Source organism: Hylobates moloch, unplaced genomic scaffold, assembly GCF_009828535.3.
Source record: "Hylobates moloch isolate HMO894 unplaced genomic scaffold, HMol_V3 SCAFFOLD_14, whole genome shotgun sequence".
NCBI lineage: Eukaryota > Metazoa > Chordata > Mammalia > Primates > Hylobatidae > Hylobates > Hylobates moloch.
The window spans coordinates 15682321-15706313 of record NW_026652289.1 but is presented as its reverse complement, the minus strand read 5'-3'; the positions used below and the strand labels follow the sequence as shown (position 1 = coordinate 15706313).

General features: G+C 37.1%; 2 protein-coding genes across 2 annotated transcripts; both read right to left on the bottom strand.

Moving 5' to 3' along the window:
• Nucleotides 1–3407: 3407 nt before the first annotated feature.
• On the bottom strand, nucleotides 3408–4264 carry LOC116482440 (keratin-associated protein 26-1). Its single transcript, XM_032175864.2, has one exon. It carries the CDS (start codon nucleotides 4038–4040, stop codon nucleotides 3408–3410), a length of 633 nt encoding a protein of 210 aa, XP_032031755.1. The 5' UTR covers nucleotides 4041–4264.
• Nucleotides 4265–20960: 16696 nt separating this feature from the next.
• On the bottom strand, nucleotides 20961–21828 carry LOC116482247 (keratin-associated protein 27-1). The gene has a single exon (XM_032175546.2). It carries the CDS (start codon nucleotides 21611–21613, stop codon nucleotides 20993–20995), a length of 621 nt encoding a protein of 206 aa, XP_032031437.1. The 5' UTR covers nucleotides 21614–21828; the 3' UTR covers nucleotides 20961–20992.
• Between the last annotated feature and the right edge of the window lie 2165 nt (nucleotides 21829–23993).

Sequence of the window (23993 nt, the reverse complement as noted above, 5' to 3'; positions counted from 1 at the left end):
ACAAGGAACACAATGGTACCTGAATATTAATAAAGAATATTTAAATTTTGTGAAAAGAGGAGCCTAAAGATCTACCCTCCACTTAACTTACTCATGGGAATAAAACCTATACAACTAGAAGTCAAAACATATCAGATAGTACATTGCCCTGTAATCTGCTCAAATAAACAAATCTTCATATTACACTTGTATGTCATTTACTGTGGAGAAACATGGACTTTGAGAAAACTTAAAAATAAATCTCAGACAAGTAACTTACAATCTCTATGATTGTGGCTAAATTAGGAACAATTAGAGCTACTGTGCTGGATATTAAGGAAATTAAATTAATAAAATACTAAATCAGACATAGCTGGCAACAGACAATTATCAAAGGTGGATTAAGGTATAGCTGTTAGCAGGTCCTGTCTAGCCATGGGATAATTGATACAGAACTTTCCTTAATTCCTAGCTCTTGGACTTGTAAGCTGTGGGGAAATAAGAAGCAAACATTTGTTTTCCCCAGACTCAGGAAAGATAGCATAAAACAAAACTCCAAAGGAAAAAATGTGAATTTCTCATCACCATCCAATCAAAATGCAATCTACTGTCATTCAAATCAATAAACATTTACAGAAAGCGTAGTCATGGTACTGCCACAAAGGCAGCATTTGAAGGGCTCAAAGTATAGAGGAGAGTTCATAAATGCAAATAATGAAAAATAAAACGTTAGTGAGGTAACGCTAGACAATTAGTCAACAGAACAGAATAGAGTCTAGAAATAGACCCATCCATTTAAAGATAACGTATTTATGAAAAAAGGGGCACGGAACTGCAGAGTAGTAGAAAAAGGAGAGTGTTTTAGGAGATGGTGCTGATTCAACAGAATTTTGACCCCTAACTCACATCACACACAGGCACACAGACACACACACATAAACACACAAACAACTTTTCATTGATGGCATATTTAAATGTGGAAAATCAAACGAGAAAGTTTCTAAAGTTAATATTTTTATTAATTTGGGGTAAACAAAGATTTATTTAAAAGGATGAGAAAATTACTAACTATAAACAGAAGATCAATAAATTAGATTCATTTCTGTTAATCTAAATACACCACTAAGGGCGTAAAAAGACAAGGAATGATATGGAAGAAGTTATGCTAAATATGTATAATCAACAAAGAGTTAATATCTAGGCCATGTAAAGAACTATTCCAATCCTAAAGATAGACAAACCTACTAAAAATAGGGACAAATGACATGGATGTTACTTCACGCAAAAAAATTTAAATGGCCAAGAAATAAGAAACATTTTATTTAAAAAGTGCTCAATTCAATGGACCATCAAGAAATTTAAAAATAAAACAAACATTTGTTAGAATTACATTCTCACTAGAAGTGCTAAATGTAAATAGGCTGACAACTTCAAGTGTTGGCGAGGGTATAGAACAAATGGAATTCTCATACTCTGATAGTAGAAGTCAATATTAGCATAACTGCAAGGATAACTTTGTAATGGTATAAAATAGAGCTGAACAAGCACATCCTGCATAACTTAATTCCACCCTTACACATATTGCAGAATAGAAATATCTCCAGATGTGTATTAAAATATACCCGAAGAATACAAGAATATTCTGTACACTAATTGTAATAGATCCAAACTAGAAACAACCCAAATGCTCATCAACAAAAGAATGTATATATTTTGGTGTTTTAACCTTGAATATTATGTACACAAAAAAATAAAAGATTACTGGTACATATAACAATATGGAAAAATCACACAAACATAATATTTAGTAAAAGAAGACAGACACTAATGGGTAAATACTTTATAATTTCATTTTACAGTTCAAGAACATGCAAAAATTAGTTATGTATGTTATATGTTAACTAAAATCTCATTTAAAATGATGTTAAAAATAACAATTCAAGAAGATTAACAATAGACATACGGCTGAGATAAAATTCAGGCTGAGCCAATGTGTGATTAGGGTGAGGGGCACAGAGAGGGCTGGGGAAAGGCTTCAAAAATTAGGGGATACAGATGTCACAAATTCAAAATATCCAGGAGAGCAAGCAAATAAGGCAAATAATGAACTAGAATGAAATTAACAGCAGTGGCATGATCATGATCGTAGGGAACTGGCATTCTGCTTCATTGTCAGGAAGTCTCTAGGGCAAGATGGAACTGAGAACCAGAAGTGTGTGCCCTGTCTAAACCAATCACTTTCTTGCACAGTGATACAGTTTCTAGCTTTTCTAGCTATTCCAGTTCCTCAAAAAGGTAAATATTCATGCCTTTACAACTTTATTTTATTTTAATTTGTGAAATATATACCCCTCCACATTTTAGGTTGAGTGAGAGAAAAAATGTATCCTTAATTGTTACATGTCCCATAGCTTATAACTTCTGGTAAATTCTGTGATAGTTCAGGACTGTTTTGTTCACCTCAGTATCTTTTGTGCCTGGCATATAGTATGCAAGCAGTACATTTGTTTCTGAATAAATCAAAAGATTAATTAATGCACTCAGACTATTTTTTTAAAAGCAAGTATGAGTTTTCAAAACAGAGCTGAAGAACATACTGCTCTCGATGATGACCTGTGCAAAAGGATGGATGATTGTAAAAAGCCTATGTTTGGGGACCTATGTGTAAGTCAGGATCGCAGGAGCTTAGTTTTATTATTTGCAATATTAAGCAAAAGAGGATGAAGCCAGAGAGGTACGGGGGAGAAAGACAGTGAGGGAACTAGGTGTCATGCTAAGAGGTTTGAATATTTATCTTATGGGAATAGATTATAGGAAGCCATCAAAGGCATAAGCAGAAACTTGGTTAGGTTTGCAATTAGAAAGAACATACTGGGTGGAAGTGTGTTCAGTGGGGTAGAGAGATAAGAGGCATCATTCCTAATTTTTCCTTTTCAAAACAACTTTCCCAAGGACTTTTTGGGTCTCTCAAGTACGTAGGGTCAGAAGTCTGAAAAGCAGCTTAAGGAATAAACCATCAAACAATCCCTCTACTCTCAGGTAAGAATATGTGGTTGAGTATCACTTGTCCCACTCAGTCATCTTGCAAGCAATTGACGTTGGTCATTTCTGTGTTAAAATTAAGTATGAAACACAAAGCACTGAACCAGATTCTTAATTTGGACTTAATCACATTTATTATAGTGCAAATCAAATACATTCTTCCCAGACCAGAGCAACATTGGATAGCATTGTAAACTAATTTTTTTGATGTCAAGGAAAGACGAAAACAAGATAAAACACGTGAGGGAAGCAGCTTGCATTAGATCACCACAGTAAAACTAAGAAACATCAGTTGCTACTACCAAAGAAGCAAAAGTCCATGGAGTTCGAATTTTTATTGTGGATGCTCAGAGTGAGTATTCACTGGAACAAAGAAGCTACTGGTTTCACAGTCCAGAGCAAGATGGACGACACGTGTTGAACACATGGGTCAGAGGTTGGCAACCACTGAACAGAGGCCCCAGAGGTCTGAGGTTGCTGGACACAACGTGAAGACTTTGAGGACGATAGGCCAAGCAACTTGAGGGTTGGCATCCAGAAGTGAGGAGGTTTTGGGGCTGGCAACTGTTGGACAAGCAGAATTGGGGGCGATAGCCATTGGGCACACAGCCTCCTATGGGCTGGTAACTATTGAGCAGCGGCCTCAGTGGACGACAGCCGCTGGACACATAGCTCTGCGGTCTACAGGATATTGGAAGGCAGGAACTGGAGAAGAAAGAAGCAGGAAGAAAACTGCTTCCTTGGCAGGGCCTGGGCACGTAGTAAGCAGTGGAAGAACTGCAAGAGGTTTCAAGGTTGCTGGTCTCACAGTGGGCCGGCTGGCAGCTGGTCGGTTCACCGCAGGTCTCTTGGCAGTTGTCTGTGACCCAGGTATGGTCTTGAGAGCTAGTGGGTAAGTAGAGGACATCTCCACAGCTCACGCTGGTAGGGCAGAGGGCGATGGAGGTGAGAGGAATATGGCAGGAGGTTCTGAGAGGTCCTGAGCTGGAGTTTCCCGAGCAGTAGTTGGGGCAAGACATAGTGAGGCTGTGAGAGCAGGCTGCGGTTGAGGCAAAGAAGCGAGTGTCTCAGATTTGTTCTGCCCTTCCTTAGCTTGACCCTTTATATATTCCTAGAAGGTGGTGCTTCTGCATACAGACTCTTCCTCTTGTTGTATGAGGATGCATCAGAACTCTTTATTATAGCCAAGGAAGTGATGCTTCCACCTTTCATAAAACTGGATGCTCCTTGCAATGCCATCCATTGATTATGTCTACCTATAAACCAATGCGACTGCATTTTAATAGGATCTATCCTTCTTAAATTATTCAAACAAAACAGACACATTTTAAAGGCTATGTACTTATTCCAATTATAACCACCATTGTACAAACATTCTTAAGATTCCTCTCTTAGAATTGTCTTTGAAAGTTGTAGCAACTTCTTTGAAACAGTGAGAACTTACATCTTTTTGAAGAAAAATTCTATTCTTCTTGGAAATTGCCAGTAGTGAGTAACTTGGAAGCAAGTATAAGAGAAAATGAAAATCCTTGCAAACTATATGACAGAAATATGGAGGATTTCAATATGTTTTGCTTGATTAGAATTTATTTTTCTAAGTTGTGATTTGCTTTATTTCAGAATTCTATTCAGACTTGACTTTCTACCAAAATATCTTTATTCAAAAATATGTGCTCATTTTAGTCATTTCAATAAATAAATAAGCTGAGTGAAGCTGAAACCTTGGCTTGTGTTTAAGGTATTCTTGAATATGGATAATGAAGTTGGGCTAAGTTAAAATTATATATCCTACTGTGAACAAAAGCAAATAAATAGACCCCTTAAAGAAAGTCAGGCATCTTGACATTTTTCATGATTATTTCAAGCTTATGTATTGCATGGTTTCTCATATTCCAACTGAAAAAATATTGTTCTTGGTTAAAAAATACATTGATTATGACGTGAATTTATTTTGCTTTCTACATTGGCCTTGATGTCAATTTCCAAAAAGGAGCTTCTAAACTGCTTTACATAGGGAATAGCATCAGGATAAAGTATTGTTTTCCTAGGTTTTAGTACTTTAAAGTCCATTTGAGAATACGTATTTCTGGTAAAATCTGTTTTAAAAAATTTATGATTTTAGTTAGTTTCAACTATCCCTCTATGTTTTTCTCATACTGACATACACAGTGGCTCCAGTAGCCATTTTAATGGGATTTTAAATTATCTGCTGGCTCTAAGTTCCAATTCCTCTTGGCTAAATAGTCAATTTAAATCATAACACTTTCTTCTATTTTGGTGTTTGAGGGACATACTTGTGCTTATCAAGTCTCCCTCTGTCCTGGAGGAGTGAAATCTCTGAAATAGAAGGTTGGTTTCTCAATGAGACAACACTGGACTATTTACTACCGGGGGAGAAATATAAAAATAAAATGGTATCATCCTGGAGGTCCTGTACTAACATGTTGAATTTATCTCAGTATTTTAGGTCAGATGATTTCTACCTGATGTATTTGAGACATCCCCACTCACTCCAACCCCCAACCCCAGGCCCTCATCACCTAATACTGTTTGTATAACTGAATACTTTGTATACTTTGGACATCACTTAATACTCTGTGCATACAGCTGCTAGAGTCTTCTTGTGAAATCCTGGTTGCATCAGCTGAATGGCGTTAGTAATAGGTACAGCCATATTTAGCTGAATGCTTATGAAATTGTATGTTGATCCTCTTTATGTCTGCTCTTCTCTAATATAAACAAGAGCCCAACACCTGTATCATTAGTACATCAATATGCTTGTGTGTATGTGTGGATAGATGTATATACTACATGTTCTATGTATACATGGATGGTTTTCCATGAAGAGAAGGGGTGTGGAGTAAGAGGAAACTGGCATTCATGGAATGCCTACTCTGAAAAACCTGTGCTGTGGGTGCCCACATGTGCCATTCACTTTGTCCTCACGATTCTATACAGTAGATCTTACTATTTCAAGTACTCATATGAGAAAACTTGAGCTTTAGAAAGTTGCAATAGTAGGTATTATGAAAAACATTTCAACAAAGGCTCCTTGACTCCCCAAACAGTTTTTCTCTCTATCCAGTATGGCATTACATAGAGATGCATTGATACTATCATTTAATAACCAATAACCGTGTGAATCTGGGTAATTTCCATAATTGCTCAGCTCCCCAGTGACTGTCAGTATAATTTTATGGAAATATTAATAGTATCCACTTTTCAGTGACATTTTAGAAATATAGTGAGATGTCATTAAAAGTTAAAATAAACTGTAAAACGTTACACAAGAGTAATCTATTTTCTTGCTTTGGCGTTCTTAACCCATTCCGGAGAGTACGACCTTGGGTTTAATTTCTTTAGAGCACCACCATGAGTTTCTCGTGTGTGTGTGAGGGGTGGGGGGTGGGAGGGTAAAATTGCAAAAATATCAACAGATCTTCAGAAAGTAAAGTGCCCTGAATATAATTTGTCTTTCATGTAAGATAGGTTGAACTAATATTATTTCAAAGGGGCCATGTCACTAAAAGAGAATTGCTTATTTGAGCATAATACCAGGTACCTCATTAGCAGGATCCTATAAACTACATGTTTCAGACTTCTCTTCCGATTTAAGAGCCCAGGGATAATTGGAGGAACTGGGCATCCTGTGTAATTTCCCAGGTTTACCCACGGTGTTGCTTTTTTTTTTTTTTTTTTTTAAATAAACCATGGATCTTTGTCTCTCCCACTCTAGGAGGAGAATTCTGAGTGTCTTGGAGACAAAAAATCCCCAGAACATTTCAACAATAAAGTTGTGCCAATAAACAAGGTACTTTCAACTCATCCATTCAACAAACATTTATTGAGCATCTAGTATGTGCAAAACACTGTGATAGATGCTGGCAATGGAACCAACATAAAATTGGTTTCTGCTCTCACACATATACTATCTGGTAAGCATGATAAGACAGGTACATAACCCATGTCTGTGTTTACTAAGTTCTGTAAGTAATGTACAGAGAAGAGCAAACATAGTTCATTCACCTTACCAAAAAATTAACATTTGATATTAATTTTGAAAGATGGAAGGGGCTTTGGAGAAGAGGAAAACACTTTAGGCTATGGAAGAAGATGTAAAGGTAGAGAAAATGACAACATAGAGCTTCCCAGTGAAGGATTCTAAGAAGCAAACTCATATTCACATGTTGAAATTCCCAGGGGAAGTAGTTAAGATGTTGTTTTAAAGGTGTGGTGATCCAGTAATGTGTTTCAGGAAGAGAGTGCTGAGGTTAATTTGCAGCTAGATTGGAAAGTGGGGAAACCTATTATGCTTTTCTTCTTTGTCTTCTAAAATTACATATTTCTTTCCATTTTTTTTCTTTCTGTTACCATGGCAATGATTTAAGTTGGGCTTTTTTGTTCTCCTTCGGTGAATTTCCTACTGCCGCCTTTGACTTCTATCCCTATGCTCTTCTATTTTGCCAAAATAATGCATTTGAAATAATACTCATGAAATTAATTTCATCATAAGATTCTCTTTCTCGAAAAAGTGGATGACTTCTCTTTGTCGACAGAGAATTGTTCTGACACTTGTCTGGCCCTTCTCTACTTCTCAGTAAAGATTCTCTCCTACTTTTTTGGGTTGCCTGTTAATATTTACTAGTTCTAATAGTTTTTTGGTGGAGTCTTTAGGGTTTCTAATGTATAGAATTGTGTCATATGCAAACAGAGACAATTTTACTTGGTTATGATTTGGGTGATTTTCTTTTTGTTTTTTTTTCTGACTAATTGCTCTGGCTAGGACTTCTAGTACCATATTGAATAGAAGTAGAAAGAGTGGGCATCCTTGTCTTGTTCCTGATCTAGGAAGAAAAGCTTTTAGGTTTTCACCATTGTGTGTTTTACCTGTGAGTTTGTCATATATGGACTTTGTTATGTTGAAGTATATTCCTTGTATGCCTAATTTGTTAAAGTCTTTATCGTGAAAGTTTGTTGAATTCTGTCAAATGCTTTTTCTACATCTATAGAGATGATAACTTTTATCCTTCTTTCTGCTAATTTGGTGTATCACATTCATTGATATGCATGTGTTGAATCATCCTAGCCTCCCAGGAATAAAATTCACTTAATCATATTGTATCATCCTTTGAATGTGCCATTGAATCCTGCTTGCTAGTGTTTTGTTGAGGACTTTTGCATCTATGTTAATCAGGCATATTGGCTTCCAGTTTATGTTTTTGTTTCTGTTTTATCTTTTATTATCTTTGACCAACACTGGTATCAGGGTAATGCTGGTTTTGTAAAATAAATTTGGAAATGTTTAAAAAACAACAAGCTTTACTTCTACAAATCTTTCCTAATTTTACAAAAGATTTTCTATTTGACTTTTTTCTGCTCTACTTTTCTTTTTCTTCTATTGACTTTGGGCTTAGTTTGTTATTCTTTTTCTAACTTCTTGAGAAGTTAGGTTGTTTGAACTCTTTCTTTTTTCAGGTAGGTATTTTTTGCTGTAAAATTCTTAAAATGGTTTTCAGTGCATTCCAGAGTTTTGGAATGTTGTGCTTCCATTTGCATTGTGTCAATATTTTTTAATTTCTCTTTTGATTTTTTATTTGATTTATTGGTTGGTAGTGTGTTGTTTAATTTTCACATATTTGTGAATTTTTCAATTTTCCTCTTGTTACTGATTTCTAATTTGGTGGTTTAATATCATTATGGCTGGATGTTTAATATGATTTTAATTTCCTTAAGACTTTTTTGGGGGTTAACCTATAATCTATCCTGGATAATATTTAGTGTGTGCTAGAAAAGAATGTGTATTCTTCTCCTGTTGGATGAAATGTTTTGTATAAATCTGTTGGGTAAGTCTGCTGTTTCCTTTTTGATCTTCTGTCTGGGTGATGCATCCATTGTTGAAACTGGGGTATCAAAGTCTCCTATGATTATCATACTACTGTCCATTTCTCCCCTCAGTTCTGTTAATATTTGTTTTTATATTTAGGTATTCCAATGTTGGGTGCATATATATTTGTGATTGTTATATCCTCTTTATGAATGGACTCCTTTTTCATGATATAATGACCTTCTTTGTCCTTATGATAGTTTTTGGTGTAAAGCCTATTTTGTACAATATAAGATCTAGCAACCTCTGCTCTCATTTGATTATCATTTTCATGGAATAACTTTCACTTTCAGCCTATGTGAGTTCTAAACTCTCAAGTGAGTCTCTTGTAGACAGCATTTTAGTTGGATCTTTTAAAAAAAAATATTCAGCCACCCTGTATTTTTTAAGTGGATATTTAAATCCGTTTACATTTAAAGTAATTGTTGATTACTTTACTGCTGCCAAGAACTTACTACTGCCATTTTAATTGTTTTCTGTCTGTTTTGTGATTCCTTGTTCTTTTTGATTTGATGATTTTTTTGTAGTGGTATGCTTCGATTCTTTTAATTTTAATGTATTTACTACAGGTTATTCTTGTTGATCACCATAAGGCTTACATAAAACATCTTCTGTTTATTTTAAGCTGATAATAATTTCACTTTGATCACATACAGAAGCTCTACACTTCTTCCCCACACACACATATTTTATGTTATTGATGTCACAATTAAATCTTTTTATATTATTTACCTATTTACAAATTATTTTAGCTGTATTAGGGTTCTTCAGAGGATCAAAACTAATAGAATATATATAAATATATAGGAGGACATTTATTATGAAAATTGATTCACATGATTATGAAGGCCAAGAAGCTCCATACATGCCATCTGCAAGATGGAGAACCAGAAAAGTCAGTGGTGTAATTTAATATGAGTCCAAGGGCCTGAGAACCATGGAGGGTTGGGGAAGGGAGTGTTGGTGTAAATCCTGGGGTCCAAAGGCCCCAAAACCAGGAGCTCCAGTATCAAAGAGCAGGAGAAGATGGCTCTCCCAGCTCCAGAAGGGAAAGGAAATTTACCTTTCCTGCACCATTTTCTTCCCTCCTGGGCTCCATTGGATTGGATGAGGTCTGACAGATTGGTAAGGGCGGATCTTCTTTACTTAGTCTACTGATTCAAATGCTAATCTCTTTTAGAAACACCTTCACAGACACATCTAGAAATATGCTTTGCCCACTATCTTGGTACATCCTTAACCAGCCAAATTGACACATATCATTAACTATCACAGTAGTTACAGTTGTTTTTAATACTTTTGGCTTTTAACTTTTATACTAAAGTTAAAAGTGATTTATATACCACCATTACAATATTAAAGTATTCTGAATTTGAGTAGACACTTACCTTTAACAGTGAGTTTTATACTTTCTCAAGTTTTCGTGTTTCTTATTAGTGCCTTTTCATTTCAAGTTGAAGACCTCCCTTTAGCATACCTTATAAGGCAGATCTAGTGTTGAGGAAATTCTTGGGCTTTTGTGTATCTCAGAAAGTCTTTATCTCTTTTTCATTTCTGAGAGCCAGGTTCACTGGGGATATTATTCTTAGTTGGCAAGTGTTTGTGTGTTTGTTTGTTTGTTTGTTTCGGCACTTTGAATACATCATTCCACTCTACTGGCCTGAAAGGGTTTTGCTGAGAAATTTCCTGATAGTCTCATGAAACTTCTCTAGTTTGTGACAAGTCATTTTTCTTCATAATAGGGGAGTAGATATTCATGATTAACAAACATGTCTCTCAAGTCTCATGTAGCCAAAAGGTACAAACTTTGTGTCTACAGCAGGAAAACAACATGGCTGCAACTGCTGGTCCAGTTACTCCATGGCTTAATTAAACTGTGTCAATAATGATTATGTTACTGCTTAATATAGAACATTGGGTGGACTAAAAAATTACAAGTTTGTTTGTTCGAGCCCCTAGCAGATGTCTTGCTGCCAAAAACTAAAAGTAAAAGCATCTTGCTTTCTGGTGCTAAGCTGCTATCTGTCTCTCCACACCTGCTAATCTCTTCCTCCTTCTCTATCCTGACATAAGTCACTTTAAGGAGAAAGACAATTCAGGGTAGGAACAATGTCTATCTTTCCCCAAGAGAGACCGAAGCTGTATACACTCATTCAGATATGTTGAGGAACTTCAAGAAAAAGAGGAACTCAAACTTTTGTCGCTCTCTTGGATACAGGTGTCCAAGTTACCATTTTACTCAGTCCAGTGGAGGTGAAAGGGAAATACTTGAATACAGCTAATGAGGCTTTGGAAGAGATTACAGATGGAAAGGAAAAATAATGGGACTTTCTAGGTGGAGCCCTTTGGGTCAGTTTAATGTACAATTGTCCCTTGGCATCCTTGGGGGACTGGTTCCAGAATCCCTGCAGATACCAAAATTTATGGATACTCAAGTACTTGTTATAAAATGGTATAGTATTTGCATTTAATTCACACAGATGCTGTCATCTACTTTAAATCATTTCTAGATTACTAATAATAGCTGATACAATGTAAGTGCTATGTAAATAGTTATTATGTATTTTCTAGGGACTAATTACAAGGAAAAATGTCTGTATATATTCAACACATATGCAATCATCTTTGTTTCCCTTAATATTTTCAATCTGTGATTAGTTGAATCCACAGATGGTGAACCCACAGATACAGAGGGCAAACTATACTTTTGCTTGTGTTATATGACTATATAACCCCATTGCATAAATTACAAAAGGGATTCCACTGATTGTGAAGATCTGTATGCATAGAAGTGCTAGTACTTTTGGAGTCTCTTTGAGTTACAGGTCACTGTGACTGATGATTTTGCTATTGGAGCACTTAGCATAGGTAGACGCCTCCACTCACTGAATGCTACTTGGAGTCTTCTTAACAGTATTCTAACCTGAATGACATATGAGATATATTCAATAGATTTGGTTGCAGCCTCTATTGGTCAGACTAATCAGAGTGGTCAGTGGAATGTCATTCTCATGGGAGAATTCAACAGGAGCAGTGCAGTGTAGAGATAAGAGTTGGGTATTGCTTCAGTGAAAATAATCCCCATGGGTCTCTTGCATTTCTGCATGTCTTCAGTGCAGAGTCACTGGCTCCCTTTGTTCTAAATTAACTTTTCAAGCATGTTTTTAGAGAAACAGTCTTGGAAAATAGATACAGTGTTTCTCTCAGGGTCAAATGTCAAACATGCTTACTCTTCATTATGTCTATGATCCAAGGTTCCTCAACTCAACATTCCTCTCCTGTGAAACAACTTGCTGCATATGCAGGTGTCAACTGGCCCTATGGGAACTGGAGCTCAGGGATCTGGTGTCAATGCTAACACTCTGGCTGCTGCTGTTGCCATAAATGATAAAGGTCTTTGTCTCTAACCTAGGCTTCTTATGTCTTCTGCCTGCCTTCCCAAAACTATGATGGGTTAAATACAAATAGGATAAAATACAAATACAAATAGCATACAAATAGGATAAAATTTCTGACTTTTCACAGTTCTCAATGCCCCTTCCACAGATTTCAGTTTTCTAGTTGAAATTGTGGCACTGCAACGTCATCATAATCACCAACTCTATTGCTTTGACAATCTTTTAATAAGACACAGACATTTTAGTCAAAATATAATATAGTCATAATAATATTGAAATAATTATGGGCAGTTTATGCAGTAATAACTAGGAGAGATTAATTGAAGCTATTAGAAGATAAAGAAAGCAACTTGATACCATATTGAAAATATATCTTAAAGGCTTATAAGGCATTAAAAGAAAAAACTGACGAAGAAAAGGGACACATGGGAACCATGGTTTAGTTAATAAACAGTCTTCTCATGGAATAGGAGAGCAATAAATAGGTCTGTCACATATTTTTTACAGCAATCCAGCCATATAACATAGCCCTCCATGAGACTGCCCATTTTCCCCAACTATGCTAGATAGAAATGTTTGGATAGTTTATTTGGGAATTGGCAATTATGAGGGAGTACTCAAAATACCCCCATGAGCTATATAAGCAACAGCTTTTGCCCCTGACTTCCATATTGTATATAATATGTATAGGTATACAATATGTATAGATATGGCAATATGTATACAATATGATGTATTTGTATGCAATAAGCATAGGTATACAATATGTATACATACACAGTATGCAAGTCAGGGGCAAAAGCTGTTTATTATATAGCTCATCATTTGTTAACAAGTGAAAGTGCTGCACGAGGGGGGCAGCAGCTGCTAAATTCCAATCATGAATGAGATGCAAGAGCCAGCCCAGGGGTTAATGCCTAAGACCAGTGAATCCTGGGACAGCCACTGCTGTCCATGTAGTCCAAAACATTGATCGCAGATTGCTTGGTGGAAGGAAGTAAAGACTTAGGACGAAAAGGGCAGAGGTTGATTGTATGGCAGGTTCTGGACACATCACAAGCAGAGGAGCACAGGGAGTGGTTTCACAGGAGCTGGGTACGCGGCATGCTGTCGGCAGCTGGTGGATCCCCTCAGGTTTCTTGGCAGTAGTTCAGGAGCTGGATTCTGCCATAGCTGCTCCTGGCTTAGCAGAGGACATCTCTGAGGGTCACATGAAAAAAGGGGCTATTAGAGGGGATGACAGCCCCATGGCAATAACCCCTGAGGGAATGACAGCTGTGGTTTTCAGCTGAGCAATTATTGAAAGACAAGATGACCTTAGTTTAGATTCTAGGTAAAGTACTCGCACTTACTTAGTGCTATTTCTCCTTCTTTGCTGTGACTTCTAGAATTTTTTAGTAATGACTACCAGCATTCAGTGTAGGTTTTATTCTGACTCACTATTTCAAATGTGGTTATGAACATAGCTCAATTATTTAGATGTCAGGGAAAATGGCTACCTATTACCATGAAAAAAGTACTCAGTGAATCTCTAAAGCAAGAGAACTGTGGTCTTATTTACCGTTTAACAAACCATGCATCTAGAAAAACAATATTTCAAGTTTTATTAAAATATATTTAAAATGCTGTGGCTAGATGAATATTTATTACACCTGGAATATTAATTTAAGATAGGTTACATTTATGACCTAATAAAGACTTGTATATGTGTTAAGTATGGCCCTTAAGGTACATAGAGGACTCACTAAAATTATTGTGCTTCATATGTTTAAATATTTTTAATAAACTTCTCATGAGAGATACTTCGAGGTACAATCAGTGGGGCACTAGGATGAGCATCACAAGCCTTGAGTTCTAGCCCTGACTCAGCTGGTAATGAGCCACGTGAAACTGAATAACTCATTTAACCTCAGCAGATGTATTTGCTCAACTGCAGAATAAGTAAGGTTCACTAAAGATCTCTTACACATTTAGACATGACTGTGATTCTATGAAAACATAACTGTGATAGAAATGAGGCAGCTTCAGAAGAAACCATGCAAAAATGGTCAACAGGTCTTTGCCGTAAATACAAAGACCACAGCATTTCACTCAGTTGGAAGCTTGGGAAACATTTAACTCTGATTAGGCATCTTTCAGAGCAAAACACAGCTTGGGCTGATATTTGTCCTCTACTCAAAGTGTAGAATATTGGTTTTTTTTAATTGCCTAACATTTCATTTGTAGCCTCAGGGCCGTGGAGGCTGATCTTGAATTAGAAGCCCCTCCAGGACCTTCTCAAGATCAGTAGTTTGATCTCCACCATCATTCACTGCTGGAAATTAAACCAGACTCCTGAGGACCAAGCCAGCATCAGCTGTAGCCTCAGGGAGATGGGAATGTGGGAGCAGGCCCACTTTAAGCAACCTGCTGAATAAATATAGACTTGAAAAATGAAAGAGCCACACTGAAGCCTGTTTCTATTTTCTAAGAAATATGTATTTCTTTCAGTGGTAATGTATATTCTAACTTTAATCTGGTAAGTACACCTGTAATCACTACAAACCTTTGTGAATATCAACAGAGCTAAAATTTAAAATTTATTTATTGTACTTGCTCCTGCAGTTTAATTTAATAAAATATGAGGTCTAGAGGAAGGTACTTTGTTCCTAAGAATCTCAACATGCATTATTAGATTGGTTTCCTAACATACAGAGTGTGAAAGTGAATTCGCTCATGCCAAGTGGGAGATAAGAACAATGGCTAATAACTCTAAGTTTTGACACAGTTTATTGTGAAAGAGGGCTTTTTAATCCAGGTGTTTCACTCTGCACAGTCAATTTAAATAAGGAGCATGCAACTGTCCATAAAGTAATAGTGACAAGGCACTGCAATAATAAGGGCGATGCTATTCTTAGCTTTCTCTTTGATTTTCAGCCTTCTTTTCTCATTATCTTTGTCAATTAGTAGTTACTAAACTCCTTCGGGGCCAATGACCCAGTACCATTGAGTAATGGAAGAATAGAAATTGACTTAACTATTTTCTGAAATTTACCCTCAACATTTCTTTGTTCTTAAGTTTGGATACAACTACATTAGTTTTGCCTCTGGGATCCAAGGGACAACTCTCTTTGAATGCCATCAGTGACTTTGTTTCCATAAAGCTAGAGGAAGTTATACAAAAAGTCAGGCAAATAACTTATTCTTATGCAACTATAAAAAGATTTGTATTTTATTTCAAAATTCAGCTTTAGATGTTTAGTGTATTTGTACCTATCTACCTATGATGCATTTTATACTTCATCAAGGCCATATCTCTGATAGAACCAGAATATGATTTATTAATTATATTAGCTGTTTCTTTCTTAACTATTTTTTCAATCAACTGTTATTTGAGTCCAAGTGGAAGAGTTTAGAACAACTCTCTAGGTAAAAGAATTTCAAATGAGGAAGTAAGTAAGACTCCTGGAAATAAAACAGAAAGCACAACTAGGGAAGGATATTGTGGCTTCAATAGAGATATGTGATTCTCATCTAACGTGGAGCAAAGTCCTGTCCGATCCTATTAGTGTCTACAATGAGCTCAAAATTTTCAAGAGAAATATTATTTAATTAAAAAAGAATAAGGACTAAAGGATATGGAAAATGAAAGTACTAACATTAAGATGATAATTGTTATATTGTAGCTGAATCTGAGTCCATGCCATCTAAATCGTTTTCCTAGCATCTGGACTCTATTGATTACACATGACTTGAAGTTAGTATTTGTTCTTTTCTAAGATACTTCAAGTGCATAATATTTTACAAACTCTAATGAAAATATGTTCATTTCCTTCATTGCATTTATTTTTGAGTTACAAATGAGCCATCCAGTCAACAATACTCAGTTCTCTGGGTGTTTCCTCTGCAGTCTCACAACAATACAATATAACCAGACCAATCATTTTTAGTTAAATTATTTTTATCAGTCCTCCACATAGCACAGATATTTCTTCCACATTTGAAGCTACTCTAATGACTGGAAGTATAATATAAGTAAACATAAGAAAAATATTAAAGGGTTATACTCAAACTTTGAAGATTCATGGGTTAAAACCCTCATTCCACCATTTACTTCCTGTATTGGAAAAGTTACTTAAATTACAGAGTAGGGAATAAGTAAGACTCTTGAAAGTAGAAAGAAAGTAGAACTAGGGAAGGATATCGAGGCTTAAAGAAAGATATGAGTAATTCTCATCTAACACAAAGCAAAGTCTTGTCCTCCACAGAACAAATTTGTGCCTTTGTCCTCACTGGAAAAGGGGGGATTTACTAATGTTACTTATACCATTGGGTTATTTGAGTTTAAAATGATAAAATATGTACAAAGTGTTAGGTAAATAATAAGCACCCAATTAATAAGAGCTATTTTATGGCTCTTGACCCAGCACTATACAGGCAAGAAGACATTCTTGGTAGTCATTATGCTTTACTTCTAAGAGAAAAACATGTGGTTAAACTACCAATGTCTTGAAGTGTTCAGGATACCAATGCACAAATCCTACCATTCTTTTTAGGCAGGCAGAAGTCCCTTGGTCTATGAAGAATGCTCTGTAGCATGCATATACCCACCGGTATGTTTTGACATTGCTTAAAAATGAGTCCTGCATGGAATATCCTGGTTATGTCCCATACTGCTTACATCCTTTTCACATGGAATGAAATGATTTTCTTGGTCTCTGCCCTGGATTCAAATGCATTATAGACAATCATAAAAACAAACTGAAATTGAGGGTCAAGAGAAAAATATCAGATGAAGTATCAAATGATACCTAGCATATATTGTGCTCTTATTATGTGCCAAACACTCCACTAAGCATTTAATTGGAATCATGCCATTTAGTTGTCATCATCATCCAATGACTTTAATATTATTATCTCCATTTTACAATAATGGAACCAAGTCTCAGAAATGTTAATCTGGACCAGGTGCAGTGGCTCACGCCTGTAATCCCAGCATTTTGGAAGGCTGAGGCAGGTGGATCACTTGATGTCAGGAGTTTGAGACCACCCTGCCCAGCATGATGAAACCCCATCTCTACAAAAAGTACAAAAATTAGCCAGGTGTTGTGGCATGCACCTGTAATCCCAGCTACTTGGGAGGCTGAGGCATTGGAATCGCTTGAACCTGGGAGGCAGAGTTTGCAGTGAGCCAACATTGCACTACTGCCCTCCAGCCTGGGCAGCAAAGTGAGACTCTGACAAAAAAAAAAAAAAAAGAATGTTAATTCATCCCAGAGCACATAGCTTTTAATAGACAGAATTTGGAATTGAGTAAGATCTAGTCATACTATGAGACTCATGGCCTTTTCCTTACGCTAAATTTCCTACCAAGGTTTATATAATTATGGCATTCCATATTCCAATATCAGAAGTCTTTTTGTACCTGAGTCCACATAATTTCTCTCTATGAGGAGCTCTAATATGCTCCATGTTGAGTTAGATTAAATACTGGCCCCTTCTTCAGCTAGCTTCTCCTTTGAGCAGTGGTCAAGTTCAGCCTGGAAAGCGAATGTCTAGAATGATGAACAGAGTAGATGGGAAAGTGAAACTAAACATCATGTCCCTCTTTCCCGGCACTCCCCTGCTCCACAACACACACCACACATAGCCAGTTTTCGCCAAAGTCCTGTTTTCTCAGCAAGCTACACCCAGTAAAATAATATATAATTGGAAGGCACATGGAATGGGTAGGTTTTCCCTCTTGTCTTTAGAAACAGTGGCCCAAATGAATTGAGCTTTTTCTGGGCAACCCAGTTGGCATTGCATTAGTAAAAATCCTCATTGTGAATGAACTTGATCTATGTTCACATGATTGGCTGTAACTAGAATCCTGAGAAGCTGCCACGAGATAAATTCTGTCTTTACTGTTGCCAATGCTGTGTTACTGCCATCAGTGCTGTGGACGGAAGCTTTATGTCAACGCTGTTTGCTTCAGGGATGTTCTGCTATTGAGGCTGCCAAAGGCTCTGCGTACTATTGATGGTATTGAATAGTGTCTGGCCTCTCTCAGACTTCCGTCAATCCTATCCCTCTACAGAGCACCTGTATAAGTGGTGGTTTAGAGATTTTAGGCTTAAATCTTCCTCTTTGAGATGGCCTGTGTCTAGCCCACTGTATTATTCAGGGCTACATAGAGAAACAGAACCAATAAAATAGATAGATGATAGATAGATAGATAGATAGATAGATAGATAGATAGATAGATAGATAGATAGATAGATGATGGATGATAGACTCTATATATTTATCTCACTGTATATATGTGTGTGTATATATATGCGTGTGTGTGTATGTGTGTGTGTATGAAGAGAGAGAGTGATTTATCACGAAGGATTGGCTCACACAATTATGGAGGCTAAGAAATCTCATGATGTGTCACCTGCAACCTGGAAACTCAAGGAAACCAGTGATATAATTCCAGTCCAAACATGAAGATCTGAGAACCAGGGGAGCCAATGGTATAAATTCAGTCCAAGGGCAGGAGAAACCCAATGTCTCTGCTCAAGTAGGCTTGCAGGAAACATAAACGGGCACATTTCTCCTTCCCTGACCATTTGTTTTATTTAGGCCCTCAATGGACTGAACGATTCCCATCCACACTGGAAGGGCCATCTACTGAGCACACTGATTTAAATGCTTATCTCCCGTGAAAACTCTCATAGACACACTCAGAAATAATGCTTAATCTGGGCAGCCCTTGGCTCAGTCATGTTGATACATAGAATTACCATGGCACCCACCCACAGAACTAACTGGTAAATTATCAGTAGCATTAGGTTTGCCAGAGATTCAGAGATACTTGCCAATTTACTTCAACTAGACAGGGTTTGAGTTTCTTAATTTTCTCCCTTAGTAGATGATGCTGCCTGCATCTTCCACAATACAAAACAGCTAATCTGTCTTTTGTTGGATGACTCGCTTTCCTAATCTGTCACGGATTTCTGGGTTTATTTACAAATCCCCACTACCTCCTCCATACTAAGTCTCTGAGGTAGCTGAGTTGCTAAATCTGCTATATACATGGTGATTTTTTAAGCCTTACTCTTTCAATTTATTAACTTATTAAGGCTCACAGTAGCCCTATTATTATCCTTCACTTTTGAAGTTGAAGAAACTGAGGTGGTTAAATAACATGCACACAGTCACACAGTTGGAATTTAAACAGCCGTCACTAAGCAAAGCTAAGATTCCAACTCAAGGAAATCCATATTCAGAGTTCATGCTCTCTACCACTACCTTATTTTGCCCTGAGAAAATGTGAGATCCAAGGCCAGGCACGGTGGCTCACGCCTGTAATCCCAGCACTTTGGGAGGCCGAGGCAGGCGGATCACGAGGTCAGGAGATTGAGACCATCCTGGCTAACGTGGTGAAACGCGTTTCTACTAAAAATACAAAAAATTAGCCGGGCATGGTGGCAGGCACATGTAGTCCCAGCTACTCAGGAGGCTGAGGCAGGAGAATGGCGTGAACCCAGGAGGCAGAGCTTGCAGTGAGCCGAGATTGTGCCACTGCACTCCAGCCTGGGTGACATAGCAAGACTCTGTCTCAAAAAAAAAAAAAAAAATTGAGAGATCAATTTAAGAACCCACCAAAAGTTTCAGAATAGCTAAGCTACCTAAACAAAATTAATCAATTTCAAACATCTGACTCTATGGACTTATGATGTTCATATGAGTGTATTTTCCATCTTCTGTTGACCACCACCATGAGTTATTCTTTTCTGGTTCACGCTATAAAAATTATAACAAGAGGATATGTTCTCTTTTCTTCTAAATATTTATACTATTTTCATTAGGTAACAAACAAAGAAACAAAAAGCCTGTAACATAACACCTGCAAAAGGATTGAATAAAAATAATAGTGTGACAAGTCCAAATTTTGCTTCCAAATGAAGCAAATTTATTTAATACAAAGAATATTTTCCAAACTCAAAAAATACTTAAGAAATAATGAAAACAGGAAAAAAACAAACAACCAAAAAAACAATGGGAACAAAATGAAGTGAAGATGCTAAACTTCAGTTCATTCTATTTAAAGGTTTCTGGTTGCTACCTGGTTATAAAGATCATGGAGGTGAAATTCAAAATTACCTTGCTCTATTCGAACAATAGACTTAATCTTACAGTTAATTTGAGAATGTTGTGATTCAATGGCTAAAATAACAGATGGCCAGTGAGTAGGCCTGGATTTTAGTTGTGGTTCTGATGTTATTAACTATTTGGGCAACCTATCATAATTCACAGGGCTAGGTAGGCTTGTAGGTTTAGTTCCAATATTTTATGAATTTCTGAGACTAGTAGCACATTACTTAATAAGCCAGATCCAATGCTAAGTATTTCCAAAGAAAACAACTCGCAGTTAAAGTGTGATGTTTCCTTTAAGTATTCATGTTATTTCCTGGCTACAGCTCTTGTTGTTTAATAACAAATCATATCCTACTGCTCTAAAATAGCTAGCATGCTTTCCAACCCCAGATTACCACTAGACATACCCAAAAGAACAACAAGAAAAAAAATCTTGTCTTTGGAGACAGTAGTAAAATAAGACATGTTCATTTACTAACAAACACACACACAACATTTTGTATTTAAAGAAATACAAAATATCTAAGTATCTCAAAAATAAACTCATCCAAATGAGAATATATGCCATCTCCCCTACAGATCTTCACTTACTAGGCAATTGAAAACCACCAGTAACACAGCAAGTTGGTTCATAAGTGCTGGAAGAAGATTCCAGGAGTTGTGGCTCAGGTGCAACACTGGCCAGAGGTCTACAGGAACTGGATTCAGGGTTCTGAGACTGACATTGGCTAGATGCACATTCCAGAGTTTGGAAATTTTTAGACTCAGAAGTCTTGGGTGGGCAACTATTTCCCTTGAGGCTTGCAGGTTGGCAGCTCTGGGCTACAAAACCCATCTGCTGAGTGCTTTCTGATTGGCAAGGCTGAGAAACACAAGCCAGCCCTGCTGAAGAACTTTCTGATTGGCACGCTGTCCTTTCGCAGGGCCTGGAATTGGAGTAAGTAGTTTGGACAACTCCGGGGAGGCAGTTACTTTGCACACAGCTATCGTCTGTGAATAAGTCCTGTTCACAATTGGTCATTTGGCAGCTGGTGGTTTCATTGCAGGTTTCTTGAAAGTTGTCCAGGAGCCAGGTTCTGCTATGGAAGCTGCTGGGCAAACACAATCCATCTTCAAAGCTTATAGGATTAGTGCCATGTGTGATGGCAGAGAGTGGTGGGGCATTGTGGAAGCTCCTGAGTGAATGGCAGTGGCTATGAGGCATACTGCTAAAATCCTTAATTAAAGATGGTCATAAGGACTCAACATGCTGAGTTTGAAAATTAAATTCTTTGGTGGGGCGATTATATACTCAGAAACCTGGGTGTTGGCTTTTTCTCAAGACTTCTTTGCAGTTCATTGCTTAAACTAATTTGAAGGATAACATCTCATTAGCACTTTGGTTATATATGAAGATGATGTCTTATTAACAAAGATGTAAGTCCATTTTGAATCTTCAAAATGGCTTTTATGTTAGCTCCAAAGATGACTCATTCAAGGTGGGGTTGGTCAAATAAGAGTCTAAACCTGTTCACCCAAGATAACATGTTTGTTTGTTTGTTTGTTTGTTTTTGCCACCATGACCCTGCACATTGGTAAGTGGACAACGAGCAATGCATGAGGCAGTGGCCAATTGAATACTGATTAACATTTAGCACTGGTTTTGATAGCTGCCAATGTAGCAGAATGTGGTAGTTTGATGTTCAAGACATTTAAAGTTCGAATTGGATCCAGGTTGAGCCCAATCTCATTCCACTCAGATATTGTTCTCTCCAGTGGACCAGAATGTGAGAGGACTTTGTGATCACATTCCTTCTCAGTGTTCATGCAAAGTACTGAGTGTGGCCATTGCCCAATAAATACTTGTCTTTTGCCTAACATTTCGTTTCCCTAATCTCCTTGAAAGACAAGTTTAAATGCTTCCTTTTCCTGAAGTCTTCCCCCATCTTCCCATTTAGGACTTATTTCTTCCTTTTCTGAATTACTAATGGATTTAATTCCTTTTTTCTATACTTGACAAAGTGGTGTGTTTACTTGTGTTTGTGCTTCTCAAAGGTTGATTATTTTCCTTTATAACAAACCTTCTTCGGATGTTTTTCATCTTTATTCTGTGCTTTTTTAATTGACTGCAGACAAATGATCAGCTCCTATGTTTATTGCATTAGGACACCGTTCTTAGCATAGTTTCATACTCATGGCACAGAGCTGACCAGCACAATTTCTATAACATATTCTATAATATACTTGGCTCAGCTAATGACAATAAAATAGAAGTATAGTCTTAGTGCACTATCTAGACTCCCTTTCTAAGGTCTGCATAAGCCCAAGAACATTCAGCAATTCTCAGTAATTCTTATGCAAACACTTCCTTGAAAGACTGAGGATATTATAAATTTAAAAGGGCACATCTGAATACTTTTATAGGCTGCACACTTATCTTGTATACAATACCTTTGTAACACATGCAAGTCATTTATAATTTTGAATAACCACACTTGTATGTTTAAAGATCTCACTTTGCCCTCCACATGAACCCTACAGCCACCCATTTAATTCTTACACCTATATGTATTTATTATTGCACGGAGGCTTCATTATAGCTTGTGACTTTCTTGCTTAAAGATACCAAAAGGATTCTCATTGTCCTTACAGTAAGATCTTTTTCCTTTAGCCTTCTCTACAACATCTTATCAGACGTGGCCATGGGCTGCCTTTCTTTTCTTTTCTTTTCTTTTCTTTTCCTTTCTTTCTTTCTTTCTTTCTTTCTTTCTTTCTCTTTCTTTCTTTCTTTCTTTTCTTTCTTTCTTTTTTCTTTCTTCCTTCCTTCCTTTCCTTTCTTTTCTTTCTGTTTCTTTCTTTTTTTTTTTTTTTTTTGACAGAGTTTCACTCTTTTTGCCCAGGCTGGAATGCAATGGCATGGTCTCAGGTCACTGCAACCTCCACCTCCTGGGTTCAAGCGATTCTCCTGCCTCAGCCTCCTGAGTAGCTGGGATTACATGCGCCCACCGCCACGCCCAGCTAATTTTTGTATTTTTAATAGAGATGGGGGTTTCATCATGTTGGCCAGGCTGGTCTCGAACTCCTGACTTCAGGTGATCTTCCCGTCTTGGCCTCCCAAAGTGCTGGGATTACAGGCGTGAGCCACCATGCCCGGCCCTATTTTTCTAAGTCTAACTCTTGTCATGTCACTCTGCCCAACATGCTTCATCCTCACAGGTCTTATGCAGCTGCTTGGCACACTAAACCTTTCCTTGCCTCCATACTTCGCATACGCAGCTGCCTGTCTGTTTCATCCCTCCATTGCCTTCTCCCACTCTATCTATAGTTTTCATATTTTGTGTCTTAGCTTAAGAGTTACTTCTTAGAATGTCCGTCTATCATCCTGTATGAAAAAATTCCATTATCAGGGTCTCATATTTTTTCCTTTTTAAAACTCATCTTAACTTATGATAATTTTATTTATTTCTCTTTTGTGCCTTTGCCACTAATTGTGAATTCCATGAAGAGGAGAAGCATGTGTATCTTCCTCACTTCCATACCCCCAACACTGAGCATGGTGTCTTGTTGCCATATCATGAGATTCCCATAAGTATATCTTCAAAAAT

Coding starts and splice junctions, on each gene's coding strand:
- LOC116482440 (XM_032175864.2), bottom strand. CDS start 4,040: ATGTCTTGCCCCAACTACTGCTCGGGAAACTCCAGCTCAGGACCTCTC.
- LOC116482247 (XM_032175546.2), bottom strand. CDS start 21,613: ATGCCTCATAGCCACTGCCATTCACTCAGGAGCTTCCACAATGCCCCA.